Source organism: Pongo abelii, chromosome 3, assembly GCF_028885655.2.
Source record: "Pongo abelii isolate AG06213 chromosome 3, NHGRI_mPonAbe1-v2.0_pri, whole genome shotgun sequence".
Taxonomy (NCBI): domain Eukaryota; kingdom Metazoa; phylum Chordata; class Mammalia; order Primates; family Hominidae; genus Pongo; species Pongo abelii.
In genome coordinates, this window is record NC_071988.2 from 99,026,855 (window position 1) to 99,050,673 (window position 23,819).

A 23,819-nucleotide genomic window follows, 5' to 3' on the forward strand; every position below is an offset into this window, starting at 1 on the left:
ATTATGCTAAGTGAAAAAAGCAGACACAGTCACATATTATATGATTCTACTTACATTAAATGCCTAGATGAAGCAAATCCATAGAGACAGAAAGTAGAGCAGAAATTGTCAATGGATGGGGTAATTGGAACTAACTGACATTAAATATGAGGTTTCTTTTGTGGGTGATGGAAATGTTCTGGAATTTGCTAGTAGTGGTGGTTGGCAACATACTGAATGTACGAAAACTACTGAAATATACACTTTAAAATGGTGAATGTTTGTGTTATGTAATACATATCTCAACTTTTATCCTACAATTTTTTAAAGCATGAGGTGTATTTATTAATGAAAAAAAGATCATGTTTTCAAATGAAAAAAAGCAAATTTAAAAAAAAGTATACACAGTATGAATCTATTTGAGTTATGTTTTTGTGGTTATGTAAGTATATATTGACCAGAAACAGGTAACAGTACTACCGCTTAGCCTTGAACAACATGGGTTTGAACTGCACAGGTTCACTCGTGGGGATTTTTTTTAACCAAACACAGATGGAAAATATAGCACTCGTGAGATGAGAAACCCATGTATACAAAGGGCCAATTTTTCATATACATGGCAGGACCTGAGTATGCATGCATGGATTTAGGCATACACAAGGGTCATGGAGCCAATCCTCTCTATACCAAGAGACTACTGTATACATTATACTACTAACAAGCTTGATCACAATGAAGCAGGATAACCAGAAAATTATGCGTTTTATTACCATTTGAATTTTTTTTACAAAGAGTATATATTATTTCCCAAAACAGACATGATGCAATAAAAATACTACCATCTGCAAAGAAAAGTACATTACTATGACAAAAATACATAGAAGAGAGTAAAACAGGAGACAATACAAGCAAAGATAATTAACCTAGGTTCCATAAATCTCAGGAAACCTGTGAATTTATATAGAAAAAAAATTACATCACCATTTTCACTAATCTCTAAAATTTTCACACAAACCTAAACAATCAACCATAATAGTATTAGCAGTACCTGTGATTTCTGTCACTAACAGAAGTACATTTTCATTTCATATTATAGCTGTTACAGAAATCTCAAAATATCTACATGTACCAGTATTCCAAAATTATGGTAGCTATTAGACTCACTGCAAGATGTTACTTAACAGTATTAATAGAGAAGCATATATATTACTATATCATATTTTGGCATTTCAATATAACAAGTTCCTTTCAAGTCCTATTTACTTTATTTCACTCATTTAAAATTGTTACTCTACAATGGATTCACAGCCTTCTCCAGACTGAAAAAAGGTCCACAGCACCGAAGATTAAGAATCCATGAATTAGCGACAGGAAGGGAAACCAATCATAAGAATATACTAATTATTCAAGCATAAAGTAAACAGAGCCCAAATTCAGGCAACAATACAAATCACTCCAATAGAATTCACGGCAATCAATTTAACTAACAAAAAATACACAATTTCCTTCCTTGACCTGCGTCTTCCATTTTTCTTATTCGTCTCTGACTTCCTCATAGTCAATCATTGACTTATCACTTTATATTTTAACTTTTTTTTAAAAGGCCTCCTTCTTCCCAGTCCCATCTCCTCAACTGATTGTGAATACCTCAACTAGATTAATCTTCTTAAAAAATTAACTTCAGGCCGGGCACGGTGGCTCACGCCTATAATCCCAGCACTTTGGGAGGCTGAGGCTGGCGGATCACCTGAGATCGGGAGTTTGAGACCAGCCTGACCAACATGGAGAAACCCCATCTCCACTAAAAATACAAAATTAGCCGTGTGTGGTGGCGCATGCCTGTAATCCCAGGTACTCAGGAGGCTGAGACAGGAGAATCGCTTGAACCCGGAAGGCGGAGGTTGCAGTGAACCGAGATCGCGCCATTGCACTCCAGCCTAGGCAACAAGAGCAAAACTCTTGTCTCAAAAAAAAAAAAAAATTAATTTCAAACTGCCACCAACCTGTTCAAAATCATTCCATGGCTCCCAATGTCTTTAACAGTAGTACTGATAATTATGATATTCTAGAGCTACATCTTGCAGTATCTATTAATCAAAACAATTGTTTAGGTAATAAATGTTCTATAAAATATCTAAAGCAATATTACAACATACAATTTGTGTATTAAGAGAACCCAAGTTATGGATTTAAAAAACACCTGCTGCTCTAGAGTTTAAATCTTTGTATCAATGACTCCAGAACAAAATTAAAATTCCTTACCAAGATATTCAAGCCCCTCCACGATCATTCTCCAATTTGCCTTATTAACCTCATGTTCCCACTCAAGCCCTAGAAGTTAACCAGAAATTTACTTACTTTCCCACTCACCACCACCCTTGAACCTGGACTCATTTTTCTGCAACTATAGATCTGCTGGTATGATTTCCATGTCTGTAATGCCATTTAATTATTCATTCATTTAATAAACACTTTCCAGTTCCCTACTATATGCCAAACTCTGTATTAAGCCCCTACTATGTATCAAACACTTGAGCTACAAAAGTAAGGCATATATCATCTATGCCCTTAAAAATCTCACCATCTTTTGTATTTTTAGTAGAGATGGGATTTCACCATGTTGGCCAGGATGGTCTCGATCTCCTGACCTGCTGATCTGCCCACCTTGGTTAGCTGGGCGTGGTGGTGCGTGCCTGTAATCCCAGCTACTCGGGAGGTTGAGGCAGGAGAATCACTTGAACCAGGGAGTCAGAGGTTGCAGTGAGCCGAGATCGTGCCACTGCACTCCAGCGTGGCAACAGAGTGAGACTCCATCTCAAAAAAAAAAAAAAAAAATCCTACAATCTAAGGCTACAGGGAGAGGATCTGATGAGCTCAGGAATGCAAGGTCAGCCTGGGCAACATAGCAAGATCTCCATCTCTTAAAAAAAAAACTCACAGTCTAATGCAAAACGGAGACATAAACCCAAGTTAAACACAAGGCAATGTAGTAAGTGTTATGAATGAAGAATGCACAGAATGCTAGAGGAGCACAGAAAAAGTTCATAAAGCAAGGACTAGAAGTACCAAGTAAGGTTTCCCAGAGTAGGAAGTACCAGAGGCAGATTATTAAAGAAATCAATGAGGTCATAAAGTATAAGGTGTTGTAGGCATATATAAAGCACAGACCAGGCTGTAAGTCACTCACTACAGCTAGGCTAGGGAATATGTGAGAGAGAGAGAGGAGTAACAAATACAAAAACTAGAAAAGTAAGCAAAGACAAGATCATCAAGGGCCTTACATATAATGCTAAGAAATTTGCATCTTATTTAAAAGTAATAGGAAGCAGCAAGATATCTTAGAAAGTACACAGGTTTAGGTATTCCAATGGCCTCAATCTGTCACTTACTTGACCTTCATCAAATCTGCCTCTCTAAGCTTCAATTTCCTCAACTGTGAAATAGAAATAAATATCAACTTTACCAGGATTGTTACAAGAAAAAATGAGTTAGTTCAGTAAATCTCCTTGCATAGGTGTCAGTCAATAAACTGCATCCAGACTGATTTGGCAGCAAAGAATGGTTTTTACATTTTTAAAGGATTGCTAAAAAAGAATTACAACAAAAATTAAAGGATTGTTAAAAAACAAAAAAATTGCAGCCAAAAGGAATATGCAACAGAGATCTTACATGACCCAAAATATTTACATCTGTCCCTTCATAGAAAAAAGCTTGCTAGGCCTGGCGAGGTGGCTCATTCCTGTAATCCCAACACTTTGGGAGGCTGAGGCGGGTGGATCATTTGAGGTCAGGAGTTCGACACCAGCCTGGCCAACATGGTGAAACCCCATCTCCACTAAAAATACAAAAATTAGCCGGGTGTGGTGGTGTGCGCCTGTAATCCCAGCTTCTCGGGAGGCTGAGGCAGAAGAATCGCTTGAACCTGGGAGGTGGAGGTTGCAGTGAGCTGAGATCATGCCACTGTACTCCAGCCTGGGTGAGAGTGGGACTCTGCCATCTCAAAAAAAAAAAGGAGAAGAGAAAAGAAGAGAAGCTTGCTGTCTCCTATCCCTAGCCCACAGTAGGTAACCAGAAAACAGTAACTATTATTATCAAAGGACTGTAAGTAGAGAATTTAAGCAATGTGGGATGAATTTTACAAGGATTTCTCTGGTGACAATGTGTACAAGGAAAAGATGTTAAAGGAGATATAATGGAAGTTGTAGACTAGCAAGGAAGATACTGCAGTAGTCTATTAATTTTTTCCCTGCCTTTCTTCTCATCATAAAGGCAAGAGCAACATCTATCTCCTCTCTTACTTATCCCTGTAGTTTAAAATCCATATGTACTCCGTATGTCATAGCACTTAATGTTAGTCACTTAGCATATTCTGCCTTCACCTGTTTACTAGATCCAGACTTAAACATCCTATAAGTGTAAGCATTATAGTATAAGAGTGTTTTAAATTCAAATAGATCTGGTTGTAATCTTGGGGACGTTAATTAACTTCTTTCCTAATAAGAAACAGTAATAGTGTACGTGTATTGTTTTTTAGTTTGGTTTTTTACTACAGATGTGCCAGGTAGTGTCCTAAATACTTTACAGTACTACATCATTTAATCCTCACAAAACTCTACGAGATAAGGAATATTATCTCCCTATTACAGATGAGAAAACTGAAGCATGGAGAAGTTGAATGAGTTTCCATAGAGCTGGAAAGTGGAGGACCCAAGGCTCACTTTCTTAACCAGCTTCAGAATCAGAATCATACTGCCTCTCTCATAGGATTTCCATGAAGAATAATTTAGATTACACATTTAAAGGGAAGGATGGGAGTGGCTTTTCACATTCCTTGGTACTCAGTAGTCAAGAAAATATTAGCTCCACTCCCTGGTAGAAAGATTATTCTACATTTTTTTATTCTCCAGAACCCTGAATACAATAGTCTATAACAAATAGAAGCTTAATAAATATTAATTAACAGGTTATATTTTGGTGATTCAAATTCTGACAGTGTTTCAAGGCTACCATTCTGTATATAACTCACATTATGTTGTTTCATAAAATTATATGCAGATATTGCAGAAGATTGTACTAAATATGAACCTATAGAAGAACATACCCTGTAAGTAATTTCTGAGCTTTGCTTTGTTAAATATAATAAGCATTATGATTAGAAAGCAATGGATATATGAGATTCCAACAAAGTCTTTGTATAGAGAGACATTAAGGTCGGGATATACTAAATTTAGTTCTATTCTTTTAGCAGTATTTGTAGCTGGTATTATATAACTCTAATTTATGTTACTCATTTAGGAAATCTATTTAAGTAATATGGGAAAGAGAAAAATAGAGTTTAAACTTTAAGATTAGAGAGGGAGGTTCTCTCTGCAAAAGATGAATATAAGGAACATAAAGCGTTTTAATCTCTATTTTGTGTCACCAATTTCAATTGTTAATAAATAAAAACAATATTTGAAAGCCCCAAATTACCAGGCATCTATTCAGTACAAATGATGAGTTTCTCAAAGAGCAAAACAAACTACTTATTTCTTTAAAAATAATTATAAATTGTATCTGTACCAAAATTTTAAAGCAGACTAAAAAGAATTAATGAAAATTAATAAACCTGTTACAAAACAAAAATACAAAACAAAAATTCTATTACCACTTTCCAATTTCACCTGTTAACAGGAATATTCTTAGCTAAACTCAAAGTTATCTTAACTTCTGAGAGCTATACATGAAGACAAAAATAAAAATTGTTAAAAATATTTATCTAATCAGAATGTGGATACATGGGAACACAATTAAAATTTCAAAAAGTAAACAAAGGGTAATCACCACATCAAAGTGAAACACAACTTTACCTTACTGAGCAAAGTTTCATATGAAATTTGTTAAATTTTTTAGAAAATTATAAAGAAAACTTATAAAAACAAAGCCATTCTGATGCTGAAATGTTTAGGGTGGGAGAATGTCAGCTGACAGCTAGATTCAAAGTACATTAAACTAAACATAAAATTTTTTATTAACCATACCCCCAATATGGCAAAGGTTTGCTTACTTTTTAAATTTTTTAATTGGCATATAATTGTATATATGTATGGGGTACACAGTGGTGTTTCCATACATACAATGTGTAGCGATCAGATCAAGGTAATCAGCATATCCATCATCTCAAACATGTATCATCTCTTTGCATTTGGAACATTCAATATTTTCCTCCTAGCTATTTGAAACTACATAATATTGTTAACTATAGTCAGCCTACAGTGCCACAGAACACTAGAACTTACTCCCCCATCTAGCTATAATTTTGTACCCTTTAACACTCTCTCTCCCTAGCCCTCTTCTCCCTACCCTTCCCACCCAGCCTCTAGAATCCTCTTTTCTACTTTTTACTTCTATGATATCGACTTTTTTTGGCTTCCACCTAGAAGTGAGAATATGTGGTGTTTTACCTTTCTGTTCCTGGCTTATTCCACTTAACACAGTGTCCTCTAGTTCCATCCAAGTTGCCAAGAATGACAGGATTTCATTCTTTTTGAAGATGGATTTCATTCTTCATGGCTGAAGTATTCCACTGTGTTCACTTCTTTGTAAGTCCGCGGTTGGCACTTCATTTATGATTTAGTATCTTCTCTGATGCCCTCCAAAGCTAGCTATCAAGCTATTCAGTAAGAAATTCTCCACACAGTTTTTAGTATTTTTCAAAAGAAAGGATACTTCCACTGCTCAAAAAATCTTAATTATTCAGATCAGTAAAAGATTAAGTCCTCTCCAAATGTGCATGTGGACTGATGGGAAGATGATTAAAGATCAAGAATGGGTCAGGCATGGTGGCTCACGCCTGTAATCCCAGCACTTTGGGAGGCTGAGGCGGGCAGATCACAAGGTCAGGAGTTCGAGACCAGCCTGGTCGACATAGTGAAATCCCGTCTCTACTCAAAGTACAAAAATTAGCCTGTAGTCCCAGCTTCTCAGGAGGCTGAGGCAAGAGAATCGCTTGAACCTGGGAGGCGCAGGTTGCAGTGAGCTGAGATCAGGCCACTGCACTCCAGACTGGGCGATAGAGCGAGACTCCATCTCAAAACAAAAACAAGAAAGGAATGGAGAAGAAAGGGAGAGGGAAAAAGAGGAAAATCTAGCCCCTCTTCCTCCAGCAAGATAAGCATTATTATCTGCCCCTTATTACCTGACATAGCATCTTTACTTTTCTAACGCACATTTCACAATTCTCTCAAAACTCAATCCTAACACTCTCTCACAAACACACACACTTACACAAACACTCAACAATCTAGGAAATGAACTTCCTCAACCTGATAAAGGCTATTAATGAAAAATTTATAGCTCACTACTTTCCGCACACTGCCTGCCTATGGGCTAGCCCTTCTCCACAAGGAGCAGTTTAACAAAAAAAAAAAAAAAAAATCACAGCTAACATCTACTTAACGGCAGAAGATGGAATGTTTTCCCCCTAAGACTGGGAACAACACAAGGATTGCTGCAAGTCAAGTGACTTCCCTTGACATTTCTTTTCAGTAATGTTCTGGAGGTTCTATCCAGGGCAATTAAGCAAGAAAATGAACTAAAATGCATCCATACTGGAAAAGCAGAATTGAAACTTCATTTGTTTGCAGGTGACATGATATTTGTATGTAGAAAATCTTATGGAATCCACTTAAAAACTATTAGAACTGGCCGGGTGCAGTGACTCACACCTGTAATCCCTGCACTTTGGGAGGCCAAGGCGGGTGGATCACGAGGTCGGCAAGACCAGCCTGGCCAACACAGTGAAACCCCATCTCTACTAAAAATACAGAAATTAGCCAGGCATGATGGCAGGCGCCTGTAATCCCAGCTGCTCAGGAGGCTGAGGCTGGAGAATTAGTTGAACCCGGGAGGCAGAGGTTGTAGTGAGCCGAGACCGCGCCATTGCACTCCAGCCTGGGCAACACAGTGAGACTCCTTCTCAAAAAAAAAAGAAAAAAAAAAAAAAACTATTAGAACTAAGAAATTCAGCAAGGTTGCAGGATACAAGATCAACAAACATAAATCAAGTGTATTTTTATACACTTGCCATGCAAAAACCCCCCAAATTTTTTTAATTCCATTTACAATATCATCTGGAAGAATAAAATACTTGGGAAGAAATGCAGCAACAGAAGTATGAAACTTATATTCTGAAAACTATGAAACACTGTTGACACTTAAAGACGATCTAAATAAATAGAAAAACATCCCATGTTCACGGACAGGAAGCCCTAATATTCAGATGGCAGTGGTCCCAAAATTGATGTACAGATTTAACACAATCCCCATCAAAATTCCAGCTGACTTCTTTGCAGAAACCGACAAGCTGATCCTAAAATTGATATGGAAATACAAGAGATTCAAATAGCCAAAACAATCTTGAAAAAGAAAAAAAGAGTTTTTCTTTTTTTCTTCTCAAAAGGAAAAACTTTGAGAGGTTTGAGGACTCAGACCTCTCAATTACAAAGCTACAGTAGTCAAGACCATACTAGTATAAGGATAAACATATAAATCAATGAAATAGAATTAAAAGTCCAGAAATAAATCCTCACACAGTTAATTAATTTTGGACAGGGGTGATGATACAATTTAATGGAGAAAGAACAGTCTTTTCAATAAATGGTACTGGGGCAACTAAGTACCCACAGGCAAAGAGATATTAGACTTCTACAACAGACCATGTACAGAAATTAATTCAAAATGGATCAAAGATCTAAATGTAAGAGTTAAGGCTATAAAACTCTCAGGACAAAACAGAGAAGTAACTATCTGTGGCCTTAGATTAGACATATAAGATAGATTAGAAATAGATTAGATATAGATTAGAAATAAATTAGATAGATTAGATACATTAGATACATTAGCTAGATAAGAAACAAGAAATCATTATTTCTTAGATATGACACCAAATGCACAGCAAAAATAACAAGAATTTCATAAAGCTAAAAACGTTTGTGCCTCAAATGACACCATCAGGAAAATGAAAAGACAACTCACAAAATGGAGGAAAATATTTGCAAATCATATATAAGGGACACATCTAGAGTATATAAAAGACTCTTACAACTCAACAATTTAAAAAAAAACTCATTATAAAAATGGGCAAAGAATTTGAGTCTTTTCACACACTTCTCTCCAAAGAGGATATACAAATGTCCAACAGCCCAGAAAAAGCATCATTAGCCATCAGGGAAATGCAAATCAAAACCAGGATCAAATCACACCTGCTAGGAGAACTATGATGAAAAAAGGAGATAATAACAATTGTTGGCATGAAGTGGATAAATTAGAGTTCTCATACACTGCTGGTGGAAATGTAAAATACTGCGACTGCTTTGGAAAACAGTCTAGAAGTTCCTCAAAAGTTTAAACACAAAGTGGTATCCGTTCCGGCAATTCCACTCTTAGGTACATATGCAAAATAATTCAAAACATACATACATAAGAACCTGTACATGAATGTTCACAGTGGCATGATTTATAATAATAGCCAAAAAGTGTATGTCCATCAGCTTATGAATAGATAAATGTGGTGCATTCTTATGCTGACATACTATTCAGCCATTACAAGAATGAAATACTTGCTATGACACAGATGAACCATGAAAACATGGTAAGTGAAATATGCTTATCATAAAAGACCATATATTAAGATTGCATTTGTACAAAATGTCCAAAATAGGCCAAATCTATAGAGAAAGGAAGTAGTAATTGCCTAGAACTAGGGGCATAAGAGAATGAAAGGTGACTCTTGAAAAATACAGGATTTATATTTTAGGTAATGAAAATGTTCTAAAATTAACTATGGTGATGGTTGCACAATTGTTAATATACTAAAAACTACTGAGTTGTACACTTTAAATGGATACTTCTAAGGTATCTAAATTATACCTCATAAAAGTTGTCCAAAAAAAAGCAACCCTTTAAGTAATTCCTGACCCAACTGACATTCCATTTTATATCTCAGAATGTCTATAAACAGTTTATATCATATTGACTCGCACTAGTTCATTTGTTTTGAAATAACTACATTATATGCTTTATCTCCCTTACTCACAAACTATATGCCTCTACATCTTTCATACTTCTCTTTAGAACTGGGTACAATAATAGGTACACAGTGGGTCTTCAGATTAGGTTTTTAATTTTCAAGATGCAAGATGTTAGAGAAGTATTTACCATGGAGAAGTTAACCAGACTACTCCAAAATCTTCCCTTTGGGAAATAAAGAGATTATATGTAACTCCCCAGAGATCCCTAACCAAACTCTCAGAATAAAAAATAAGTAAAAGTGACACAGAGCTGAGGTTTCACATTATAATAACCCTGCACAATCACAGAATAAATTGTGATTCAATTAAAATTAAAGTTGTCCAGTGATAAAATACCATTTACTGTATTAGGTCCAGTGTCAGTGCAGTTAGTAAAAGAAAGTTGTAGTATTTTCATCACGAAGCATGAGCACAAATTAATAATTAAGCCTCTGTTGTTTACTTGATGATTTTATTGGTCTTTCTGGGTTAAGGCTCACATGTATTAATTTGAATAACTTTAGAATTATAAAAACTGCAGCAACAAACAAGAGAATATGGTAAGGTCCACCTAAATAAGATTTCCCTCAAAGTATAAAGTAATCATCATCATCTATCCCAATAGCAGAGGAAGAAAATTCAAAAAATGTGTTTCCTATGAAACTATACCCAGAAACTGAAATTCAGAGTTTTGTCCTACTGATCTGAACTGATTTCAAAATACAAAGAGAAATAACTCAAACTGCCAGAACTCATTAAAGCACAATGACAATCAACAACTGGATACTACAGGAGAGACCCACTAAAGGTTACAGAATCCAACTGTAATGTTCTCTGAAAAATTTATATTTGTAAATAGCTACAGAAACTCACTTGTCATTTAAGCCCCTCAGTGATGAGAGCTTCCCCCTCCCATTCCTGTGACTCTTCTCTCCTTTCTCCTCCCCACCACTCTCCACTCACACCCAATTTTACTCTTTGAAGATGGAAAGCAATTCTTAACTATCATAATTCACCTTTTGGATGTAATTTCATAAATATATGCTAACATCTAAAATAACACCATGAAATGCCCCTTGTAGCAGAGATGGCCAAGCTTTCCACCAGCCAGGGACATTTCCCACTCCCCTTACATTCAAATAAGACTCTGTGACAAATCTTGCCAATAAAATTTGGAGGAATGTTTGTCATTTAAGTCTGGAGTTTCTTAAGAAATGGTCTTCAGGCAACAGGGAGGACTCCAAGGCCCTAAGAAATGGTGGAGTCACAAGATCTAAGTTGTATGAGTCCCTAAACAACATAGAGGAAAGCCACAAGAAACCTGCTAACCAGGAGCACCTGCACTGGAACTGTCATGAAAGCAAGTAAACTGTCATGAAAGCAAGTGAACATCTGCACTGGAACTGTCATGAAAGCAAGTAAACTTCTTTGAAATTTTGGAATGTATTTATTACTCTGATTAGCATTACCCAAAGTAATACCTACAGAAATTCCTAAGTATTCCAATTCTCCCTAATTAAAGACATTAATAACAGATATTCTGGAAAGATTGCTTAAAAGCCCATTTAAGTAACATTAAATTTTAAAATCTAAACAAGTTTCCACCTTGATTTTGTTGTGACATAATTCCTTTAGTCTAAACAATAACCTTAGTACTTCCACTTCATATCTAAATATCTTTATAGTTCAATATCATCTGTTTTCATGATTATTACAGGGAAATGTTCTTCCCAATTCTCCCAAATTAAAAAAAAAATTATAAAGTCTTTTAAAATAATTCATAAAGTCCAATGAAAATTACTTTACCAAATACTAAATAAGAGCAGATTCCCTTCTATTTCATTGTTTCTAAAGTATTAAAAAGTATCATTTATAGTTTTAAGGTAAGAATTATTCCTTTAAATATAACCATATGGCAGAAGATTCTGTTCAATGTAAATACACACTCCCACAACACACACTTTAAGAAAATCACATTTTGCATTCTAATAGTTGCCTCTAGTTATTTATAAAAATTCAAGCTCCTCAATGAGAGCTTCCCCCTACCCATCCTGTGACTCTTACCTTCACAGAAATTTTTATATAAAAATATGCATAAAAGTTATACTGAATGTGTTGAAATTTTAGTTTGAATTTTAGAAAATAATATTTTTTTAAAGCTTATCATTATTGATAAAAATAAATTATGTAAGCCCTACTGGGAAACCTAGCATTTGTAAATAGGGCCATGACGAACTTAAACCAATCAAACTCCCACATTCTCTGTTCTGTCTTTTCCCAAAACAAAAAGAAAACAATCTTTATATTAACTTTCCTGTTATCTTTACCTTAAATTCCATACCTCTCCATGACATTATTTTTTCCACACAGCACAGTTAAAATTTAATGAACACACTTCCTTCTCCAGACAAAATAATAAAAATGGAAAGGTACTGAAAATTAAGTTGACAGAGGATTTTACCTTACATTCAGAGAAATATTCTAAGAAGTTCTGTTTACCAAATCAGTCAACATGAGCTAGCATTTTTCGTAGCATTTAAACTTTGGGGATCTATATAAATTTTGGTTCCTTGATCCTTTTTAATGTTTAACTGTATTGAAACATATATGTGCTATATAGAGGTTGAAAATTTTCTTCCAGGGCTACAAAACGAAAATCATAAAGAATAATGAAACTGAGAGATGGTCTATTTGAAAATATGAAAAAAAAATATTAAGTATGACTATTTTTATAAATAACTAGGCAATTTTAATGACTATTTTTATTATTATAAAAAAGACTTCTTATATAAATTAAAGTTGTTTATATATATACCTTTTGTACATTGAAGGGCTCTGAAAGATTCCATTGTCTTTTTTACGTTATAGTTACTTAATATTGCTCTAAATAATTAATCATATTTGTGTTTGCAAAGGCTCTTCAATGCCCATAGTCAGGGCTGTAGGAGGCAGAACTAAAATTTAACTAAGCATCTACTATATGCCAAACATATGTTTTCTCATTCTATTCTCAAAACGACCTTACTATAAAGGTATTAGCTCTCTGTGACTGATAAAACTGTGGCTTATAGATATGTTGCCTAAGGTCAAACAGCTATGGAAAAATCACACAGCTGGGATGCTAACTGAAGTCTGTAAAACAAGTCCTTTTCCCACTAACTACGTATGTTAAATTGTTTTTCCAGTAGTGGTAATAGAGAACAGCTCTTCGCCCCTCCTTCTCTTCCCTCCACTTCCCCGTGAACAGCATACACTATTTCTTTGTGAGACCAGGTGCAAAGAGCAATCTCTGGCCATGACACAGAGTACGGCCTACAAGGATCGAAACTGTATTACGATTTTATCCACAGCAGGGTTCTAGCTAAATGATCTAACTACATACAAATGTAATGAGGTTGGAGTAGAAAAGCACATTAGCAAATAATTATCCAAATGCCATTTGTATTTGGTTCTGAAATGCACTGTAGACCTATTGGCAGCAGGTTTATCTTTACAACTGAGTTTTGCTTAGGCTATTCTCAAAATAGCTTTCCAGCAGCACATACTGTGTAGACAACAGAGGTTGCTTGATCTAGTTTTTGGAGACTGAGGAAAACGTGTTTGTTGAGCCTATCTTGATTGACAAGATAACTAGAGGCAATACGGTAAAATGTAACACTGTGCTTCCAATGTGTACAAACGGCTCAGCTAAACTCCCTGAACACAATCCACCTAAACAGTCTAAGCTCAATAGCCGGCCGAGTTAAGGAGGATGACAGCTCCAGTAACTTCCTCTTCCTCACCCAGCTCCTCAGCTCGGCGGCGCGTACACGCCTCTCCCCCTAGGAGGCAGGATAAAACAATTTCAAATGCACAAAATCCATCCAATCCCACCAATACCACGGGCCAGGAAAGCCAGTTTCCCTTTCTTACTCAGCCCTTCTAAGAAAATGTTTGTCTAATTTAAAAAAAAAAAAAAAAAAAAGCTTACCAATGGCAAAGTATTTGCAACAAAAATCCAAAATATTTACTCAGTCCCTCCACACAGCCTTAGGGGAAGGATGAAAAGAAGGGAACACGACACCGCGTATTCCCAAGACTGACTGTTCTGATTCACTTTCCCTCGGGTCCCACAGCCGGCCGGGCGAAGGCTTGCAGTTGAAACGCCAAAATAAGCCTTCGCCTCTCAGGAGACGCGGAGGCGGCCACGGCGACGGCAATCGGCGAGTCCCGCCTCCGACCCTCACCTGCCCAGGCCCGAGGCAGCGCCGTGGGCTCGCGCGGGCTCGGCGTCCCGGGAGGCGTCCGGGGAGGCGGGCGGGCGCCCAGGCAGTTAGGCCGCGCTGCAGGCCGGCGCGCTTCCTGCCGCGGCCGGGGATCGGCGGCCCTGGGATCCGCGGCGCGGCACCGACCCACACCTCTCCCAGCCCCGCTGCCGCGCGTGTGCCGCACTCACTCAGCCCTCCCCGGCCGGCCCCCGAGGAACAGCGCTCACCTGCGAGGCTCGGGAGCCTCAGCCACAAAGCGGGAGGGACACGCCACTCCGGGGTCCCGGCCCCGGGCCACCCCCGACACACACACACACCCCGGAACCTTCGCCCGCCTCTGAAGAGACGCGGGTCAGCCCCGCCGCCCCCTCCAGTCACCCGACACACACCCACTCGCCGTGGGTCCTCGGGCCGCCTCCCCGCCCGCCAAAGTCCCAACTCGCACACCCACACGCACATTTGTCCCTCTCCCACCTCATTTCCCCGGGGACGCGCTCCTCTTCCCAACACTCTCGATCCTACTGGGAGGCAAAATAACACTCTACCTCATTCTCTTCCTCTGGCCCAGAAGAAGCAACAGCAGCCATTTCCCCGCGGCAGGGGAAACACACACACAAACACGCGCGCGCGCGCGCACCAGGCCCCCACAGATGCTTCCCCTCCAGAGCAGCGGCCGCAGACGCAAACACAAACACCCACGGCGGGCCTCGCTCCCGCCCGCCCCGAGGGGAAGCCGCGGCGGCACACAGGGCCCGGACTCGGGGCTCGCGGGAGGGCGCGCAGGGAACCCGGGCCCGGGGTCTCGGGGGGCCCGCGCCCCCTCCTCACCTGCATTCAGCGCGCCGGGGTCCGGGCGGCGGCGGCGGCGGCGGCGACGGGGCGGCTGGTGCTGGTGCTGCGGCGGCGGGGGAGGCGGCGGCGGCGGTGGCGGCGGGGCTGAGGGCAGCAAAGACATGCAGGCAGCCCGCCGGGGGGGAGAGGCACCGGCCGGAGGGGATGCGGGGCGGGCGGGCCGGGCCGGGCCGCCTGACGAACGGCAGAGGCGGCGGCGCGGAGGGCGGCTGAAGAGAGCGAGGAGACAGACCAGGGGGCGGGAAGGGGGACGAGGGCCGCGCCGCCGGGCTTCGAGGACAGTGACCCCAGGCGCGCAGGAGAGGCCCCGCGGCCGCGGCCGCCGGCGCGAAGGCCCCAGCCGAAGGAAGCTGCGCCCCCGCAGGGCCGGAGCCGCGGCTACTGCTCCGAGAGCCACGCAGAGCCTGGCCTTGGCCTTGGCCTCTTGGTGCTGGGGCTGCCGCCGCTGCGGGGGTAGCCGCTGCGCCGGGTGCTGCTGGGGCCGAGGTTGAACAGAGACGCCAGCTTTCGGTGCCTTCGCTGCCGCTCACACACGTTCACACCCCCGAGGGCCGGGGGAGAGGCGTCCGGGCGATATCGGTATTGAGATTAATAACAAGGTGCAGAGAGTGCGAGAAGAAGGAGGGTTGATTGACGTGGAGGGGCTGGCGGGAGTCAGTCACTCCCCGGCGCGGAGGGTTGGGGTGAGGGGAAGGAGGCGGGGCGGTGACGGGGCGGAGCTCCTACGCCGCGCCTTGGCCCCGCCCCCCGTGCGCCGCGTTTTGTCGCGGTGAGCGCGCGGAGGCCCGGGCTTCTTGCTGGTTTTCTCTTTTGCTCTGGCTGTTTTCTCACTCTTTTTTCCTGGCCTGAGCGAGGAGCGGTGCTGAGAAGAGTGGTAGGGTTTCAAAAACCCACATCCACAGAGCCTTGGCGAAGAGACGGGAAACCGCCTCACCCCGGGTTCTTGTGTGGGCGCTGTTTACTGCACCCTCCTCGCCCGAGGCGAGCTGACGGCGAAGCAGAGCGTAGGTCTAGGTGGCTGAGACGCCAGGGGAGGTGAAGTGACCGAAGGAAATGTTTCCTGACATCTTCGGTGGATTTTTTTTAAAACATATAACATCTGTAAGTTGTATCGTGAAAGGTAAATAAAAACCTGTGACGCTCAGCGATAACCCTGTCCTATTTTCTAATCCTCCCTTCTCGTTGTAGACTTTAGTTTGTTGTTTGGTAGTTTGTCCATGCCATCGACAGAATGAAAACATCCAAATGTAAACTGGAAATAGTAGTGTTTACTTGGTGAACGTGGCTGTGATACTTTTAAGTTTCTGGGGTTTGTTTTTGTTTTTGTGGGCCAGCTTCAGCTTTTACCGCCAGCGGTCCAAAAAGCAAATTGCATCGGCTGCAGAGGCAGAGTACTGCTGTTGCAGTTTTGCACAATTTTAATCTCTTTCTCAATGCATGCCCGGGCTCGTGTATTTACCAGTGTTGGTCAAGGGTATATTAACAATGTTCAGTATTTTTCCCCCACAGGAGTGTTTAGCACACTAAGCACGTTGCGTTGGTTGCAATTCATCTTAGGCCTTATTACTGAATGTAAAATGCCTTCATCTCTTGGGGGAAAAGGTGCGGTAAAAATGCAAATCATCATTTAGCTAAAACTGAACAGCTGTTACAAGAGTCCACAGTTGCAGAACTATTGCACCACTTTCATCTTGGCACCAGGAAGGGTGAATGAGTGAGTAAAAAAGCCCCTCAGTTCACAAGACGACAGACTACTTTCTTTTCTACCTATGTTAATTTTCCATTTCCCTCCCTAGCCACACCAGCCCCACACCATCTTCTGTGAAACATGTCAAAATGGCCTTAAGCCTGGAAGAAGTCTCACTCTTTCCCAACTATCTAGGAGTCTAGGCTGACATAAAATCAATAATTATCTTTGGCTTTGTAAGCAGCAAAGCCAAGCAAGTCACTTCAGGAGTCCAAATAGTGGACCTGCCTCAATGGCATCTGGCCACAGTATTTCTCCGTAGCACACAAACACTCTCCCAAGGAGAAATACTACCAATTATAGAAGGAAAGAGGAAAATAAATACCTGAAAAAATGTAAATCAGATAATGTGATAACCTCACAGATTTAAGCATCTTTAAGTAACGATAAATTTATATGAATTTTCTGTGAGTATTCAATGAATTTTCATTCATATACAATAAACACATATGGAGGGCATATTATGTTCCAGACGCTATGTTTAGCGTTGGAGACACATAGCCAAGCATATATAGTCCCTTTTCTTAAGTAACTCACTATCATTGTAGGGGAAGCTGACACATAAACAGGAAATTCTCACAGAACAAACCAGAAATGAAAGTATGAGAGGTGACACAAAATTAATAGTCACAACAATGTCTAGGAGGATGGGCTAACAGCACTGGCATTTACACGTGAGCCATTTGACATCTGCCCACTCTCAGAGGCTGCCTAGCAGTAGTGACAGGTGGGGAAAAATGACAGGGCCATTGTGGATGTTAAAGAAGCACTAATAAATGGTGGACTTTGGTGGTCCTGAAGGTCAACTTTATATATGGGATGTTCTTTGTTGGCCTCTAAATTTTAAGTAGTAAATGCATCACAATCCATGGTGGGGAGGGGTAATTGTAACTTTCAGAGTTAATAGTGGACAGTGGATGTTGTCATAGGATCATTTATTTTAATGCAGGTTAAGTTTAGAATTTACTCTCAAAGATGTCCTCTTTATACCATATCAAATTGATTGACTCACTAAAAACAAAAGGAAAGCAATACTTTTATATATTAACTATATTATCCAAAAAATAGATTGCAGTTTTTCTCATTTGCAATTAGAATGACATTGGAGAAATAATAGTTTTCAGATAGTTGGCACTATACAAACACCAAGAAATTGTCTTCAGTGAGATTAAAAAACAAACAGGCCAGGCGCAGTGGCTCAGGCCTGTAATCCCAGCACTTTGAGAGGCCCTGGCGGGTGGTGGATCACCGGGAGGTCGGGAGTTTGAGACCAGCCTGACCAACATGGTGAAACCCCATCTCTGCCAAAAATACAAAATTAGTCGGGTGTGGTGGCACACGCCTGTACTCCTAGCTACTCGGGAGGCTGAGGCAGGAGAATCACTTGAACCTGGGAGGCAGAGTTTGCAGTGAGCCGAGATCTAGCCATTGCACTCCAGCCCCGGCAACAAGAGTGAAACTCTGTCTCAAAAAAAAAAATAGTTCCTCATAAGATTCCGCTTCAAAAGACATCCCAGAAGCGACAACAAATGAGTAGCACTTTAGCCACTGTTAAGAAACAGTTTACGGGAGGCTGAGGCAGGAGAATGGCATGAACCCAGGAAGCAGAGCTTGCAGTGAGCCAAGATCGTGCCTGGGCGACAGAGCGAGACTCTGTCTCAAAAAAAAAAAGAAGCAATTTTATAGTGGATCAAAGTTTGCTACAGAGAGTAACCTGCTTTTGATATCTCATTTCTGAGGATTTTTCATGTTTGTCAGTTAGTGCAGGTTTTAAGATTAGAAATAATGCAGTAGGAAAATAGCTGGGTGTGGTGTCTCACTCCTGTAATACCAACATTTTGGGAGGCCGAGGCAGACTAATCACTTGAGGTTAGGAGTTCGAGACCAGCCTGAAAACTCGTCTCTACTAAAAATACAAAAATTAGCCAGGTGTGGTGGCAGGCACCTGTAATTCCAGGTACTCAGGAGGCTGCGGCAGGAGCATTGCTTGAATCCTGGAGGAGGAGGCTGCAGTGAGCCGAGGTCATGCCACTGCACTCCAGCCTGGGTGACAGAGTGAAACTCCATCTCAAAAAAAAAAATCTCTTTAAAGAAATGATTTATCCAGTTGAAGCTTCTGGCTTAAGTGTGGCCTTTTTGACAAAATTGGTTTAATAGCAGCAGTATATAGGTACAATTTGTTCTGAAACAACAATTATGTTTATTTGTATTATTAGATAATTGGTTTGTTCCTACTCAATTAAAGAAAAAGGTGCTTCATGTTCTAGAGACCACATGTGTCTTTTCCAAATTAGCAATTAATGTTTGAGCTGAATAAATCTTCCTATCTCTCCATGTTTTGTTGGTAACACAGGTAGCGGGTCCTATAAGATCCCTTACAAGTGTTCTTTTGTCTCTTTTCTGAAATTCTGTTGAGCGGCTTATTCAAAAGACAAAGATTTCAATTTTTTATATAAGAAGTTAGTACCATTTGGCCAGGTGTGGTGGCTCACGCCTGTAATCCCAGCACTTTGGGAGGCTGAGGCAGGCGGATCACTTGAGGTCTGGAGTTTGAGACCAGCCTGGCCAACATGGTGAAACCTCGTCTCTACTAAAATATAAAAATTAGTCTGGCGTGGTGGTGTGTGCGTATAGTCTCAGCCACTCGGGAGGCTGAGGCAGGAGAATCACTTGAACCTGGGAGGCAGAGGTTGCAGTGAGCCGAGATCACGCCACTGCACTCCAGCCTGGGCAACAGAGTGAGACTCCACCTCAAAAAAAAGAAAAAGAAAATTAGTACTACTTGATAATCTATTAAATTTGATTTTTGGGGAAGGGGGTGGGGGACAGAGTTTTGCTCTTGTTGCCCAGACTAGAGTGCAATGGCACGATCTCAGCGCACCTCAACCTCTGCCTCCCAGGTTCAAGCAATTCTCCTGCCTCAGCCTCCCAAGTATCTGGCATTAGAGGCATGCACCACCACGCCTGGCTAATTTTGTATTTTTAGTAGAGATGGGGTTTCTTCATGTTGGTCAGGCTGGTCTCAAAACCTCAAGTGATCTGCCCGTCTTGGCCTCCCAAAGTGCTGGGATTATAGGTGTGAGCCACCGTGCCTGGCAAATTTGATTTTATTTAATACATACTTTCATACTAATAGCCACATAACAATAAAAATGTCACATTTAAGTGTATTCGGTAAGGTACAATTAGTAACAAATATATTTTACATCATATTTATTAATAAAATAACTTTAAAACAAGTATTAATCAAGATAATCATGAATTTTTACTTCCTGGACCTCCTGACAGGGCCTCCAAACTATATTTCAGTGACATAGTCTTACTTTTGCTGAACTACAGTCTTCCCCATCTTCCTATCTTGTACATATTTAGTCTCCTTTTTCCCTTCCTCCCTCCCTCTTCTGTCTCTCCCATCTCCCACTTATTCTTATATTTCTTACCATCTACTGTGGGCATACTCGTCCGAGACACATGGCTTTTCTCATTGCCTCTGCCCCTTTCTGGGGTCATCAACTCTCTTTCCATCAATCTCCTACTTGTTCCTTTCTCTGGAGTGGCTGTGGATGACACCAAGGATCATTCCCACTATCTGAGCCAAAGATGAACATTTTTCGCCATTATTAATAGTGTGCCATGTGATCCATTAGTTCTCCATAAAATGATAAAGTAAGCAGAGTTCATCTTTGAACTTTGAAGGCAGGTGTCCTACCTCCCCTTTCTACACTTCCCAGCTCAAGTCCCTTGATCCTGAATACTTTAGAATCTCCACCTCAACCCCACCAGTTAACACCACACTCCTATATTCCCAAAATTGTTTTACTAGGCGAGCACCACCACCACCAATAAATATCCAGTGCTTCAATTTGTCTAGGCCTTGGAGGTGACTGGCATGCTTTCCAACTAATAAAATCGATTACAATCAGCCCTCTATAGCTATGGTTTCCACATTTGTGGATTCCATACCTTTGGTTTCAACCAACCTAGGATCAAAAATACTCAGAAAAACAAGTGGATGGTTATGTCTCTACTGAACATGTATAGATGCTTATTGCTTGTCATTACCCCATAAACAATAAAGTATAACAACTATTCACATAACATTTACATTATATTAGGTGTTACAAGTAATCTAGAGATGATTTAAAGTATGTGGAAGGATATGCATAGGTTATATGCAAATATATGTCATTTTATATAAGGGACTAACAGATCCATGGATTTTGGTATGAGGGGGTCCAGAAACTATCCACCAAGGATACTGAGGGATAACTATTTTAAAGCTGTACTCCAAGCATCTTCTTGGGGTTTTCAAAGGTATGTTTCAGAAGCCACCTAGAGTACACAAAAGGAACCAGGTAGATGGGCCCTGAACAAGAAAGCCTGTGTTTTATCTGTTAATATATTGACCATCTCTTTGTCTGCCCAGTAACCTTTTTCTTTGAACAATGCTCTTTGTCTTTGGGGGAACTATTTCTACCTGCACCATGATCGGTAATTCTAGTGCAGCTACAGCTCAAAGAATCCCCCAACTTCTTGGCTACAATGGTGGACATAGGACTCAAGTCAAAGCAAGCAGAGTTCTTCCCCAGGATATTTTCAGGTGGAACTAAGGGGAGAAGGGCTATTCCACCATAGCAGTAAAGCCCAGAAGGAAGTCAGAATGGTCAATGGCCTTGTGTAGAATGAAGCCACCACTCAAATGAGAAATGTAGAGACAATTACTGTCGGTGCACCAGTCTCAGGTTCTGGTGATCCCTGAGGTCCCAGCTGCACCTTTTCACATAATGTAGCTAAATTAACTGGTAAATTCTCTTCTACTCCAAACTAACTTGAGTTAGACCTCTGCAACCAAAACATCTGAATACATTGTGTTTCTGCATGAGAGTTCTTTCAAAGAAAGAACTTTTGAACTTTCAATAAGTTCTTTCAAACTTATTGCTGCCCAATAAGTTTGAAAATCACTGAACTAAACTAAGTCGTTATGATTGGTGGAATCGTAGTCTACCAAATGTTGAAGATCACTTGGTCCTACTTCTGCATTTTCCACATGAGGAATCTGAGGCAAAATGACTTGCTGAATGAACATCACCTAGGCAGTCAGTGTTAGAAACTGGTCTCTGGATACCTAGTTCATTTGTTCTCTTTATTAAGCTTCTCTGTTTAATTCCTCCCAAAGGTATTTTTACGAGGTAATTATTTAGAAATAAACCTTAACCTAAAAGAATAAATCAAAACAACGGCAATTTCAGACACTGACTACATAGTGGGAAGATACTTGGTGGCATAGAGGCCATAATGGATCCCTTTTCCTCTTTGAGCCCCTCAAACTTTGAGCCCCTTTTTCATATTGGACCCAAACAAACTTTAAATCTTAGATGATCACATCTACAAGTCTTAACTACCATCTTTATGCTTACAACTCCCAAATGTACATCTTCAATCCAGAGTTCTCATCACACATTTAGATCCATACTGTCAATTTCCTCCTGGATAGCTCCACCTAGACAGGCTATACACATTGCAAGATATATATGTCTAAAACTGAGCTCATTGTCTTTTCCCCAAAATTGATTCTTGGTCTTGCATGACCCTCTGTTATTAAAAATGGTACTATCACGCTAAAAATCATGTAATCATATGAATAGTCACCTAATGCAGAATCCTAGGAGTAATCCTTAACTTTTCTCTCCCAGCCTCACCAAGATCTACCAATTCTGCCTACTAAATATTTTCATTAATCTAGCCCCTTCATCCTAATGCACTCCAGAGTTATAAGTCAGCCTGTCAGCTCTTGCCTAAGCTTTCTGCATTTTGTCTATTGTTTTAGTATCCTAAGTATAATCCCAACATCCTCCTAAAACATACCCTGTTCATATTAATTACACTGCTCTTTAAATGACTTTACATAATTTATAAAATAAAGCCTAACTTCACAAGCATATATGTTCCTTAATGATTTGCCTTTCTGTTACCACCACCACCTGCAGCCATTTAACCACCAGCTTCTCTCTCTCACCCTTGCCTTTAATGAACCACCTGTCACTTCTTAAACAGGATGTGCTCTTTTAGATATCTTTGCACATGCAAAGTATAGTATCTTTCCTTAGCATAGTATGCTGTTTCCCATTTTGTCCTTTTCTTAAAATCATCCTTCAAGATTCACCTCAAGCATCACTTCCTCTGTGAAGCTTTTTCTAAAAACCCTGCTATGTACTCCCTTAACAGGCTGTGCCCAACTCTCTTACAGTAAGTGTGGTTAAATTAACCAGCAAATTCTCTTTTATATCTAACCTAAGTTGAGTTAGATCTCTCCAAAACATCTGAACTAGTAAGTTGTGTTTCTGTATTATTATTCTTTCAAAGAAGGCTAATGGCTTCTAAAATAAGTTTGGTAATCACTGAACTAAATGATAATAAAGGATTATTATTGGTTGAAGCATTTTTAAAAAGAGTTACCCCATTTGTGGAGATGAATTAGGATATGTTTCCCTCTGGGTGCATGCAGTCTATCAAAGCACAGTCCCCACTAACCTTTTACCCGGATGTCTCTATCCAGTATGCAAACTGAACAAGTATATGACATTATGCTATAATTACCTGTATGTGTACACATCTGTCTTTCACATCCTAGATTGCAAATTCTGTCTTTATCTCTAGTACATCATAGAAATTCTGATACAGAATTCACAAGGAACAATTGCTTAATTAGTTAATGATAGCAATTCTCAAATCATACCATGTAGACTTAACTTTACTAGCAATTAGCTGCTAGTAAAATAAATCAGAAATAACAGTAACAAAATAAATGTTATTTTTCTCTCACATAAAAGAAGTCTGGAAGTAGTCAATGCAGGGCTGATATGGCACAACCATGGTCAGCAAGGGCCAGGCTGCTTTTCTCCTTGGGTTTGCTATCTTTAGAGCATGGCTTCCTTTCCTGCTTCA

General features: G+C 40.2%; 1 protein-coding gene across 7 annotated transcripts in view; it reads right to left on the minus strand.

The window, feature by feature from the left end:
• CNOT6L (CCR4-NOT transcription complex subunit 6 like) overlaps positions 1-15,563 on the minus strand; it is a 109,156-nt gene extending 93,593 nt beyond the window's left edge. The window contains exon 1 of one of the 7 annotated variants that reach the window (XM_063722543.1): positions 15,104-15,563. Coding sequence is in view for 2 of the 7 variants with exons in the window: in XM_024245491.3 (XP_024101259.1) it covers positions 14,821-14,825 (5 nt within the window). In the remaining 5 variants the exon portion in view is untranslated. 7 annotated transcript variants of the gene reach the window in all.
• Between the last annotated feature and the right edge of the window lie 8,256 nt (positions 15,564-23,819).